General features: G+C 38.5%; 1 protein-coding gene across 1 annotated transcript; it reads right to left on the minus strand.

Moving 5' to 3' along the window:
* Positions 1–3444: 3444 nt before the first annotated feature.
* On the minus strand, positions 3445–13191 carry HHLA2 (HERV-H LTR-associating 2). Its single transcript, XM_041748575.1, is given in 7 exon segments — positions 3445–3521; positions 7993–8050; positions 8052–8323; positions 10354–10384; positions 10956–11143; positions 11146–11184; positions 13128–13191. Coding segments are annotated over 7 exon segments (729 nt in total).
* Between the last annotated feature and the right edge of the window lie 570 nt (positions 13192–13761).

The following is a 13761-nucleotide window of genomic DNA, read 5'->3' on the forward strand; positions in this document are numbered from 1 at the left end:
GGCCTGCTTACTCTGGAAAGGACTAGACTTGGTTCTGGGTGTGTTTTCCACTAATGAAAGTCACAGAATCTCAGAGCACACTCATTCTGTTTTTCAGGCTCATGAAGAAGAATAAGAAGTCCCTGCTTATGAAGGATGGAGGCTGGACAAGGATGGTACCATTTAATGATGGAAAACTTAGGTTGCATTTGAAACAAGCATTTAAAAAAAACATGTTGCATTAAAAAAACCCAACATGTTGCACTTGAAACAAGCATTTAAAAAAAATGTTTATGTGGTGTGGAAAGTAGTTTAAACAAGGTGATTAGAAGATATAATAGAGTATCTTTGCTTCCAAGGTTAATGGGGATTTTTCAGATCCTCAAATATAAGTAAACAGTTTACATAAAATATTAAATAATGTAAGAATTGTTTAAATTCTGAAGTTAAAAAATGAATCCTATTCTTTTGTCCATATTGCCTCTTAATGAGTAATATTTATAGAAGACATGAGGCCTAGGGTATGTTGTAAATTGTTATTACTAAAGTTAATGAATTTTGCTTGACTCATCCATTCAGGAGTCTGTGTTTTTAGCCACTAATGGTAGGAGTTGATCAGCTTTCATCCTAGCACTGTGGTGTACATATAGTCACAAGCACTTAGAATTTATAGATTAAATCCTCCTAATCTACACCTGGCTTGGTCACATGTTAGTGTAGCTTTTCAACACTGAAGCAGCTTCTCATACAAGACACTCCATTCAGTGATAGATGGGATATTGGCTTTGTATTGTGCCAATGTATCTAAGCAGGAGGTACATTTCCTTTTTCTGTGTGCTTCTGGATTAGAGTTGTCACAAGGGAAATTTTCACCAGATTTGAGAGGGAGAAGTGAAGGAGCAATTGTCTACTTTATGCTGTGAAGGCCAGAGTATGGCCCCAGGCACTGTCATAGCTGACAGATGTTACCCCAGTCCAAGAAAGTGAGTTAGCAGTAAGGCTCCCTCCTTCAGCTTCGAGTCCTGCCTAGGTGTGCTTGGTTCCATGGTACTGGATGCCAGCTTCTCTAGCAGGTCACCCCTAGCATTGCCTAGGAATATGAGTCCTAGTTTGTTCTTACAGGTTTCAGTTCATCCTCACTCCATATCCAGCTCTCCATCCTGAACACTGGCACGGCTGACTCCCAGCTACTTCAGGTCCAGCCCGACATAGACTTCTTCATAAGTGCCCAAAATTATATGAGGTTGATGCTATATAATAAATCTTTATTCCCTGTCATTCTTAGCACTCTGCCTCTCTGACCCCAACCCTAACTCCTACAGATGGCTCTAAGATTAATTCAGAGGCTCAACAGCATTGACTATCTTTGATTTGTTGACTTTGGTCTTTCCATTTCGTAAGAAGATTATATAGCAGTTCTGAGCATTTTCTCCTCACAATTGAAGTTTTTTTTTTAATAATGATATCAATACTTTACAGTTTATGCTAATTACCTGTCAACATTATAGCAAATACTTAGAGAAAATCGGACCAGGTAGCATTAACACACAGTTTGAGGTTGGTCTTCTATAAACTATAGGGTCAAAGCCTAAGTCCCTAAGATCGTGGTTAGCCTTTTCTTTCTTATAAATTGATTAAAAGGGAAGAGATCATCAAGTCAGCTGGGCTATCCATTCTCTTTGTGTAAAAATTTATATGGAAATCTAAATTTATTATAAGGCTGATTAACAATATGACAACTGAGCCAGAAAAATGAATCAAATCATCTCCAGAGCTAATGTCACTCGGCTGTGCAAACCTGGTGTTGGAAGGTACAACCTAACCCCAGAGATGTCAGTTTTTGAGTTGATAGGGCCTTTTGCTCTAGGCAGTCTTGGAGATACTGACATTTTACACTTTGGAGTCCCTAAGACTCACTATATTAAATCTAGGTTGTTACACTGCTATTAACTATTCATATAAAGCTGGAGTACAATACCTTAGCATATCAATTGCCCCAGTTTTTCACCTTTTCACTAAGGTGATTTCTGCTTTTGTGTTCTCTCACCTTCCATTAGCTGATTAGATTTTTGAATCAGTACTTAAGGATACATTTCTTCCAAGATCTTGGTGGGAACCTCACTGTGGCCTCCTAGAATGCTGGTGGGAGGAGTGCCACCGAATGAGACAGTTCTTTTCTAAGTTTGATTGGCATCCAGAAATTCATCATCTTGATGCAGGTAGGGAGTCAGTGAGTGATGATTAGGACTTGAAGAGTAAATGTGATGGCAGGACAGACAATGGTTGCAAGTCTTTCCAATGGTAGAATTATTAGGACATGACAAGCCATGGCTGGAAGTGCAGTGAAGAAAGGGAAAGAGAGGTCACTAAATATTAAAGATGCTCATCATGTGTTGACATAGCCCTGTCTTAATTTCCTGTAGTAGCTGGCTGAGCTGAAATAGCCTAGAACCAAGAAAAATAGACTTGAAATGGCTATGGTTCATGTAGGAATAATCATTTTTATCTTAAGTGTTAAATAACAGTGTTTTGTTTTGGGAGGGGGGATATTTAGAGCTATTGTTTGCATCTGTAATCAGAGATCTATGAGACAGTTATAGTTATGAAGTCTAAATTTCCTTTCTAGTGTTTAACCAATAGGAAAAACAAGTTTACCCAACTCTTTGCTTTTATTTATATTCCTATTAATTAAAATCATAACAAAAGGTGTGCAACAAAATATTTTAACTCCATTTTAAATTGAATTTGCAATCAAACTATAACTTGTAAGTGAATTATTAGTGCCCAAGGAGCTTAGAAATGGTTGGAAAATTATGAAAGGCCAGCCATCTGAATCTGGGCAGAAACTATAATCTGCTTTTCTCTATTTTGTGTTTTTTTTTTCTACTTCTATACAGTCCCATGCTTCCATTGAAAGAATAAGTACAGTGGTGCACCATCATATGCATAGTACCATTGGAGATCTTCTCTACAAATAATGATAGGAAATGAGAAGGGCAGCCCCTTATTTAAGTAGAACCTATCAATAGACATTGGAAAAAGCTCAAATTGTATCCCCCACCCCGTTATGTTATCCTATGATCTCTTACCCCTTTTCTCCCTTCTATAAAAGTCTTGCATGAGGATGTGTGAATCAATTACTTTGATACAGTAGCATTCTTATGCTATAGATGGTTTGATAAAGGAAAGGCTTTACCTGGCTTTCTTCAGCACCAGCAGTGTTGGCCCTCTCTGTATGGATAGAGCACCTTTCTATAGGAAAAGAGAGAAACTTTGCAAAAAGATTTTTTTTCTAACACTCAAATCCTTTTATTCCTACCTCAGCACTATTATGCTATTAGACTCAGCTTAGTTACTCCCCCTTTCATATCTTTCTTCCAACAAACAGCCTTAAAAATGCATTCAGTGTAGAAATACCTCATCAGCTACAAACAGCAATAAATTCTTATGGCTGATTCGGGTGCATCAAACCAGGGATAAAGGCTGTTCAACCAGGCCAGGAATTCCTGGCTCTTTAGGATTGTTGGCCTGAGTCCTATTACCTGTTAACAATGGAAAAATAACAGCCAAGGAGGTGATGGTTAAGCCCAGCAATGGTGAAGGCAAAGGGGTTGTTACAATGCCATTTTCTAGGGAAGGCCTTATTTTTGTGCCTCATTAAAATCTAGGATAATTTATACTTATCCTAGACTAAGGGTATTTTACAACAATTCTTGAAAAAGGAATTTAAAGAAGAAAATGCATACCATTGTCATATGAAACTACAACCAAGGACATGGTGGTAGGCAAGGTTTGGGGGCCTTTAGTTTAACAGCTTGAAAAATAATTTCAGCCTACCTAACTACAGAACTATAGAGCTTTTTTTTTTTTTTTTTTTTTTTTTTTTTTTTTTAAGTAGCCAATTCCCTAACATTGTTTTTGCTGATATCTCCTCCAGAATCAATCCAGCCTGCTGTCCCTGACCTGGAGGGCTTCCTTCTACAAGCTAGGTCTTCCCTCTGGCTTCTAGCTAGGGTGGAGAGCAGAGAGAGGAAGGGTCAAAGTCACGTATTTATTCTCCCAGCATCTTCCTTGTAAGGTCACCTTGGTCTGGCTGTGTCCTTCAAGTAAAAGTTACTCTCCCTACAAGGCATCTGATTTTATAGGACTCTTTTCTTCTGGGTTTTGTAAAAGTACACCCTCTCCTTGTCCCTTTAAGTTTAGATTTTACTAACAAATCGGCTGCTCCAAGCTCTGAAGAACTATCCTCTGTGCTCCCCTGTGTACAGTTTTGAGTGTGTCAGTCGTTTTCTGTTGGGACTTGACTTTTGCACACTTCCAGTATAGAAACTAAACTGTCATTCTGGAGCCATATGTAGTGTCCTATAATTTGAACCTGAATCTAGTCACAAGTATCCTTATATGAGGTCAGAGGTTGCTAAAGGGCACAAACTAGCCTTGCCTATGATTGCCCATCTTTTTCTACTTTTGGCCAGCTAAGGGACAGGAGGAACAAGTAATAAGTAAGGCTAGCCTACCTATTAGTACAAAATCACAGTGTAAAATTGGTGAAATGCTTGCTTACTGTCACACTTAATATCTTACCTTCAATAAAGTTGTCTGTTAGGACAAAATCCCCTAATCTCATCAGGAGCAAAAAGGCAATTATCAATCAGAGGAAGGGACATAGGGTCAATCTCAACCTCCCAGGACACTCAGTCTTCTCAGACAAATCATGGAATAAGAGAGAGCTGCTTGGAATCTAGATCTACCTCTGCCACTAGTTAGCTGGATCACCCTAAGTGGTATACATAAGTCTGTTTTATGCCCCTAATTTCTTGTATTCCAGTTTCCTGGTCTATAAAATGTAGAAATAAGTAGATCTAAGTTTTTCCTAGATCTAATTCTGTCAATAAAGCCAAGAAGTCCTGTAACCATGACATCTTAATGTATCATTTAAATTACCATAATTACTATAAGTAATCCAAGTTTGTTGCAGAAAATCTAGAAAAAGTATTTTTAAAAATGTAACAAGGATTTAAAAAAGAAGCCCCATAAAAGACAGAACAGTAGCACTATAGACAAAGCTCAAAGAAAAACAGAGTGCAGGCACTAAAGCAAGTCTAGACATGGGGACAAACGCTTTCCAAAGGCATCCATTTTTAGTTTGAGCTTATTTCTTTCCAGCTGTTTTTCAATGCAAAATAATTTTGATAATTCTGTGTATTATTTTATTGCCAGATTTAAATTTTTTCAGTCTGCTGCAATACATGTGCTTATACAACTTTGACCATTTAACTCAGAATAAATTTGTTAGAAATATAGTTAGCTAGAAATGTGGGATCATTTTAAAGGAGTTCTGATAGATTTTACAAATGGCTTTCCAGAAAATTCAGACCTGTTTACATGCCCAACAGCCATGTAGGGTTAGCTGTAGGTCATCCTTAATACACTCTACCCGAACACCCAGGGACAGAGCTCAATTCTCCATGAGATACCTACCTCTCCTGGAATGGTATCTTTTTGACATATAGAATATGCAAATTGCCAACAAAACCAAAGTCACCAATGACAGAACAATTATCCAGGCAGTTCCACTTTGACTCTGTTCTAAATGAAACAAAAAGTCTATAAGCTGGAAGAAAAATTACCGAAGAACACTTTTACTATTTTAAAAACTAGTTATTTCTGCATTAATGAGCATAAATACAGCCCAGTCTCAATGTCTTTACTCTGGGAAACCTGCATAAGCTGGAATCTTAGCCAATTTGGGGCTCGGTCTGTAGAAGGCTGGTGTGGGGGAGAAAAAGGCTGCAAACTTGAAAGTCAAGGAGTCTATTATGCATAGTGAGTTTCTATTGTTTTCTATTGTAAAGAGAGTTAACACTGTTACAAAGGAATAATTTTTACTACAGACTAACCTCAGCCTAGCATTCTCCTTGGAGGATGAAGGGAGAGCTGAGTGCACCCCTTGGCTTGGAGAAGACAGAGCCATAAATGTACAGGGATCAGTGCAGAGGAAATCAGTGAAACAGAGAAGTCGTCATCTTGAGCAAGAAGTGACAGGCAAACACCAGGAAAATGGTGCTTGATGCTCCTCAGAATCACTGGAGGAACCAAGGAACTGTAGTAATTAGTATTAAAGGAAGTAGGACCCCAGGAAGCAGAAACTTGGGAGACCTTGAGTCCTCAAGCCAGAACCTGCTAATCTTGTGATCTACATTCTGCATAGAGTAGGAGGCAAGCATTAGAGCACACAGGCCAATTCGAGGTGAAAAGGTGTTTATAGCCATTTTAAATGAAAAGCTCTGTATGACAGATGCCTATTTTTATGAACATACTCTTCACTAATAAAGAAATGTTCTGTAACCACTGAAACATTAATCTCTACATATATTTGTGCCATTCTGAAATTGTATACCCACGTAAAGAGTGAGCAATTCAAGTAAAAATGTTGACTTTTGAAGTGTTTTCATATGCATACTTTTCCTCCTGAAGAAAATCCTGCAAGGTATAGAATTTTCTTAATTTATTCATGACCCCCACTTCCCCCCACCGCAAAGAGATTTGCCCAACATCACATAAGTGATTCAACAGCAAAATTTAGCAAGAATTATTCAGTTCCATGCAACCTTTATCAAGTAGATCTAGACTCTAGGAATCCTAACTCCCCCGCCCCCAGGCTGGGCTTCCTTTTCAAATGTTGCAGCATCTCCTGGCAAAACAACAAGTAGAAAATTATGATTCAGAATAGAAAACCAAATTTCTTTGAAAGAGTAATGTCTAGGATATTAGTGTTTGCTCTCTTTTCTGCCCTGCTTGGGTAACTCCTGCTACACGCCTCCTTCCTGAGGGGAAGTGTGGGCAGACCCTCCTCCAGTCTCAACGGGCCAGGATTTACTTGGGGATGGGAGGTTCTAAAAAGCTGCTTTTGCCAGAGATGGAATGTCTTGATGCTTTGTGTTTTGTGTAAACTAAAAATTAAATCCCTGGTTAGAAAGATGGGTCATATGTGGTCTTTAGAGCATATCTTCCAGGGTTTTTTTCTACTCTCCAAAGTAAATCCAACATGAGGCAACATTTGAAAAGTGGAATGTAAGCTTATCTATGTTTTATATAAAACTAACATTCTCATTTGGGAGAAAAATAGAAGCTGCAAATGCACCCCAGTTTTCAGCACTCTCATAATGACAGCTCTACACAAAGGGAGTATCATCCCTCAGTGTCTAGAAGCTGCTATTTGAAGACCACCTGATCTAAAGACAACAAGGTGTTATCTCCAAATCTTACTACATAGAATCACTAAACCTCCAAATCTGTTATTTCTCCTAATTTTCACAACTAGAATGATAGAAACGTTTTTAAAACCTATGTTTCATTGACTCAAATATCTTTGTCCCATGATATTAAATTGATAGCTTAAGGGTAAAAGGATCAAACAGCCCACCTAGAAAGTTGACTCCATGGGTACACATGCCATGACTCTATAGAGAATGGACTAGAGATATTTTAAAGAGTTTTGGCAGTTAGCTATCACTAGAGGTAAAAAATGAGCTAAATCAGGTGTACACTTAGTGCTTCCGATGTCCTTTGGTGACTGTTTCCACGAAATTCATAGACCATGCTTCTCCAGCATCTTCCAGAGCCCCAATTCTAACTTCTCACTGTGCCTGAAGCCTCAACTCCCCAAACCCCAGGCCCAAAAGCACATGTTAGGCACAGCAGTAAGCAGGAATTCAAGATGCTTAGGCTACAGAGTCACCAAATCATGTAGGTTCCCTCTTTGTTTCTGATGCCCTGAAATCATGAAAAAGAAATCTTATGAGAGTGATTTTTTTTTTCCAATGCAGGACTTTTGTGTATCTGAAAGAAAGAGGCTGTCTGTTGTCTTGACCAAAAGTATCCCTGTAGATGACATTTGCAGAAATACTAATAAAAATTATTCTTTAAATGCCAACCTATTTTCCCTGTTTGATATTCACAATCTCTATTGCTATAGCCAAAACCAATTATCCAACTCTACTTGTATCTTACCTACTACATGCAGCGTTTGGATGGTGAGTAAGCTATATTTGCTTGAAGAAATATTGCATTAAGTATTCCCCATTGTCTGAAAGACTAAGATCCTTCAAAGTCAAAGAAAAGTCACTCCGGTTTATTTGCTCTTTATTCCAGGAGATGCAGGGTTCATACATAGTTATATTTCATGAGGAGCTCTGAAAGTAAGCCAGGATGGAGGAGGTCTCTTTTTCTACTTTAGACCAACTGGCTATGAAATCATGATTCAGTCAAAAAAAAAAAAAAATACTGTTTGCAAGTTCACATGATAGTGAAACATTTTCACTTTGCATTTTATGAAGGTCATCTAAAAACAGGGTAGAAAAGGAAACATCAATGAAAATACAATTTTCGAATGAATTTTCTAAGCTACACTTAGAAATGCTTTGAGAAATATCTTTGGAAATGTGTTTCTTAAAATGGTGGTGTCACAGCTTCTTTCAACACTGCCCAATGATTAAGTTTAGACCTTCAAGGAGGCCTAACCCTGGGCCAGCTAGTGAGGTGACACTCCTGCTTTCTAACTCCTACAGCCTGACAGTGAACACTCAAGAATGTTGCTACCAGGGATCCCTGGGTGGCGCAGCGGTTTGGCGCCTGCCTTTGGCCCAGGGCGCGATCCTGGAGACCCGGGATCAAATCCCACATCGGGCTCCCGGTGCATGGAGCCTGCTTCTCCCTCTGCCTGTGTCTCTGCCTCTCTCTCTCTCTCTCTCTCTCTCTCTCTCTCTCTCTCTCTCTCTCTGTGACTATCATAAATAAATTTAAAAAAAAAAAAAAAAAGAATGTTGCTACCAGTTACTAGGCTTTTGAATTCAATGTTCTTTTTTTATTGACCTTTCAAATGCTGGTATTCCCCAGGACCCCCACTCCCCCCACCCCCTGCCCCGCTTCTTGTCATTCTACTTACTCTCTAGTAGTCTCTGTTACTTGTATGGTCTCTACCTCTTAACCACTTTCTGCACAAAGTCTATTTTCCTGCACATTACTAATATATTTCCAACTGTACAGGTGAGCCTCCCTGGGCTGAGCTCCATTAGAGGGGGAACTCTGTTGGATTTTCTCGTCTGGCCCCTCCAGATCCAGCTCCATCTGGTTCTTCTTGTTCCGCAGTTATGGTAGCTGACCTCTGTGGATTACTGTGAATTCTTCTCCCTAAGCTCTAGACTCACTCACTTCGTACTCCACTTGCAAAAGAGTGATGCCAAAGCAAGCCACTCTAAGATGCAAGTCCAAGCCTCTCTGATGCCTCAAAAATCTTTCTTTGGCTCCATACCACCTGTGCAATTCTGATCAAGTGCCTTAACCGACATCAGGCCTTCCATATAGTTTTCGACTCCATCTCCAGGCTTATCTCTTATAACTTGAGCTTCACCCTCTACCACTTACACTTCTACAAATTCAGGCAATATTTACTCCTCTGTTCTGTTGTGTGTTTTTTTTAAACTGGAATGCCTATGGTTCACTGAAAATCCTACCATTCTTTTAAACTTCTGCGCTTTTGCGGCCTCCTTAGGCATATATCCTCTAACAACCCCATTTATAGCCAACCATAGTGAACAGAATTAATTGCTCCCTTTCTATGCTGACTTCCTAGTTTAATTTTTAAATGTTTGTACTATATGCTGTGGATCCAGAAATGAGTAAGTGTCCACATTCTTAGGTTCATAGTCTGAGAGCAACAAACTTGGCATATAATACTCAACAAGACAACATAGCACTGAGCATAAGGAACCATGGATACTTCTGGATACTCAGTTCTGAATAAATATGAGAAAATACAATTTTCCATAGAAAAATTTACAATTTAACATGAACATTTCCAACACTTTCCCATGTTTCTATTGCTGCCTAGACAAGTGAACATTGGGCATCCAGGCCTTCGATGCTGAGATTATGTAAAGGTGGTGAATTACTCATAATTTAGGGTCTTCTTGGCAAGCACTTTGAGAATATGAAACTCAGGAAAAGAGGCCAAAAAGGATAGTTGACCTCCAATTTCTCCATATGATGGGGGTTTACTAAAACATTTTGCTTTGCTTCTAAAATATAAAACATTTTTCCTTGAAATTAGGTAAGAGATGTCAAATTAATTTTTCCTCCTAATCTTAAATGGTAGGATGTAAATGCAGAGATTGATCAAAACTTCAGTTCAAATAAATGTGAGGAAGCAGTGTTGAAAGCTGCTCATGCTATGATTGAGTTGTTGATAAAGCTTAATGGGCTAATACTATGTAAAGAGAATAAACAGAAGCAATAATAAGAACTAATTTTTGTTTAGTTGAAAGAATGGCAACCATCACAGATTGTGACCTAATAGGCAAGCTTTCTTCTCACATCCTTTGAAATACAATGCAGGTAGGAAATCCTATTTAGAAGATGAATCATAGAGAATAATATTCATGAATAGATCTGCTACTTCCCATTTCACATGTTTTCCTTCAACTCAAACACCTAATAGGTAGGAATTACTTCCATCTTCCCAGTGAGGAGCTTGTGCTCAGAAATAAGAATGAGTGCTTAAGGGAACATAGTCAGTAAATATTAGACATGGGACTGCAATCTCGGTCTTCTTACTGATGCAGATGCATTTTCTTTCTTTTGTGTTCCATTATTTCCCTGTAAGTCAATCTTCATTTCCTCTCAACCTCTGACATAGCACATGCACACAGAAAGCCTGACGAAGCCTACCTCTCATTGTCTATCCCCCCCATCCATGTTTATTCCAGCAATGAGTTTTCAATGGTACATTCAAATCTTTTTTTTTTTTTTTAAAGATTTTATTTATTTATTCTTGAGAGATAGAAGGAGAGACAGGGCCAGAGACACAGGCAGAGGGAGAAGCAGGCTCCATGCACCGGGAGCCCGACGTGGGATTCGATCCTGGGTCTCCAGGATCGCGCCCTGGGCCAAAGGCAGGCGCCAAACCGCTGCGCCACCCAGGGATCCCCAATGGTACATTCATAAGATAAATTTGATCCTGTAATTTTTTTTATCATATTATCAACATAAAAAAGACTTAAAGATTCAATTTCTCCCATATTGCTTTCAGAGATGGGTGTATTGTCCACTTTCCATGTGATAAGTGGATGAGGATAAACACTTAACATACCACACCTCAAGAAGCTGTGTTCCTCTTTTCATACTTCATCATAGGTGTGACGAAAGCTAGGAGGGAGAGAGGAAGACATATGAGGGACTGTCATTAGCTTCTTTTAAGGCTATCTGTGCAGAACACTTATTATTTTAATATTCATGAAATGAAAAGCTAAGCTTTATGAGCAAAAGTTGGCATTTACTAAAGGAAAATCAAAACAAAAGCTCTATAGAAACTTAAGATATAGTGTGGTTACCTACAAGTTTAGGCTTACTTTCAAATGAGCAAGGAAGAATTATATCTTTACCAAGTCTTCCAAGGACTATTTGCTTTTCATCAGTACTAACAAGATTGGGGGGAGCTAAAAGGAATGTATCTAAAAAATCAAGAGCAGTTACGAAGAGAATTAGTGATGGGTGCTTATCAAGGGCTCTATCAGAATAACCTAGCAGAACTATCCTGGGTCAGCAGCTTGGTCACTTACAGACCACACTTATCAAGAACCCTTGGTAGTCTGATTACTAGGAACAACCCACAAAACTTGTGTTAGAATTTCTGCAACTGTATTTTATGGACACAACAGATCCCTGTTGATTTTTATTCCCTGAGCACATTCACTTCTAACATCTACTACAATAACAAATTAGTTTATCCAGCTAACTAGAGTCAGCAGGCCGACAATAATAAAACAAATTTGACTTGGTTTCATTAGGAAATATTTGGAATATGTAGAAGACAATACTGGATTCAGGAATCTGCTAGGAATATGCAGACATTAGCCTCAAGCAAGGGAACACATGAGGAGTCCAAAAAGGGGAGGTGGAGTGACTCATTTATTTTGCCTTTAGGACATCTCTCAAGATATCCTACAAGTCAACTGAAATATAGTTAAGGAATATTATTCTGGATATAAATCTAGAAGTCTAATAATCCTGAGATATAATATATATATATATACACACACATATATATTTATAATTTATATATAGTTTTTTACTATTAACTTCAGAATTTTAAAGATTTTATTTATTCCTGAGACACACAGAGAGAAGCAGACATAGGCAGAGGGAGAAGCAGGCTCCCCACAGAGAACCCGATGTGGGACTCGATCCCCAGACAGGGATCATGCCCTGAGCCAAAGGCAGACGCTCAACTGCTGAGCCACCCAGGTATTGTCCCTTCAGAATTTTGAAAAGCAGATGGACTCATCACAATCAAGGTTTTTGCAAAGAAAATACACTTAACCATTTCATAATCCTTGAAGATAGCCTCCAGTTTCTTTGGCCAATTCACAAAACATTTTAAATATTGTGTACCCAATCTATGGATTTTAGAATATTAGGAGTACAAAGGATCTTATCTTACAGATGACGGAGGAAACTAGACCACCCAAGATGGGAGAATTGAGTGCTCATGTGGCCTTGTCACAGTCTTTTTCCTCCGCCTCCTTCTCTGAGCCTCTTTCCACTCTGCTATGTCCCACTTCTCTCCCTCAGAGAGATTTAGTTTATTTCTGTACAAAGAACTAGAGGGATGGAGTATTATAGTGAGAGAAAGACACAGAAAAGTGGGGCCGGGGGTGGGGGGGGAGGAGTGGCTTTTGTCAATTTCCCTAATTGCTCTACTAAACACCTCTTATATTCCCCTGGATAATTAAAAAGGCTCATCACAGGACCAAGCAAAGTGGATAATGCCTTCTGTTAAGTGTTAAGTACCAACCTTACACTTGGAAAAAAAAAAAATCAATCACCAATCAATCAAACTTGCCTTTCTAGTGATTTTATATCTGGTAGCAGGTAACAGATTAGAAAAAGCCTTAGAGTAGACAGGAAAAAATACCATTTTTAATCTTCACGCAGGACCTCCAGTCTGTTTTCCTGTTTCTCATTAAGTGATCTTTTAGAAAAGTTCACAATACTATGGCTACAGAGGAAACTGCTACCTTGCATTGTGTGCTCGTCTTATCTAGTGGTACAAACAACTAATACATGGGTGTAATTATAAAGGAACTCACCCTGAAATCCACTTAGAGATGGTACAAGAATGAGGACGATAGACAGCCCTGCCTGTGCCTTCATGTCTTGTGGAGATCATACTAGTTATAATATCAAAGACAAGCAAAATGTGCATATTATAGATTTCAAATGCAAACAAAAGAAAACGAAAGAGTATCTGACTATAGGAGATCAGTTAAATAAACTCCACATCCACACAAATCATTCTGCAGCCATTAAAGATGATATTGTAATAGATGGTTTCAATGGCATGGAAAGAAGTTCTTAATGTTATAGGAGAAAACCCAGATTACAAGGTAACATGTAAGTAGCACAGTCCCTTTGTAAAAGCACACACATTTCTGTACATCAGAGACAGACATATCACTAAATATACACTAGGATGTTAACTCTGCAGAGCAGATTTCGCATCTAAGGCAGTGCCTACTATATAGTAGATACTGAAAAATGGCTATTGAATGAATAAAGATTTGGCATATGTTCAACAGCGGTTCTCTGGTTAGCAGCTTCTGTTTTTTTTTTTTTTAAAGCTTTCTACAATGGAATTTGGTTTTAGTGTATTAAATATTAACACCAATGATGTTGACTACAATGTTATTTATAATCACACACAAAAACAAAACAAAATCTGGA

The sequence above is a fragment of the Vulpes lagopus genome, chromosome 1 (assembly GCF_018345385.1).
Source record: "Vulpes lagopus strain Blue_001 chromosome 1, ASM1834538v1, whole genome shotgun sequence".
NCBI lineage: Eukaryota > Metazoa > Chordata > Mammalia > Carnivora > Canidae > Vulpes > Vulpes lagopus.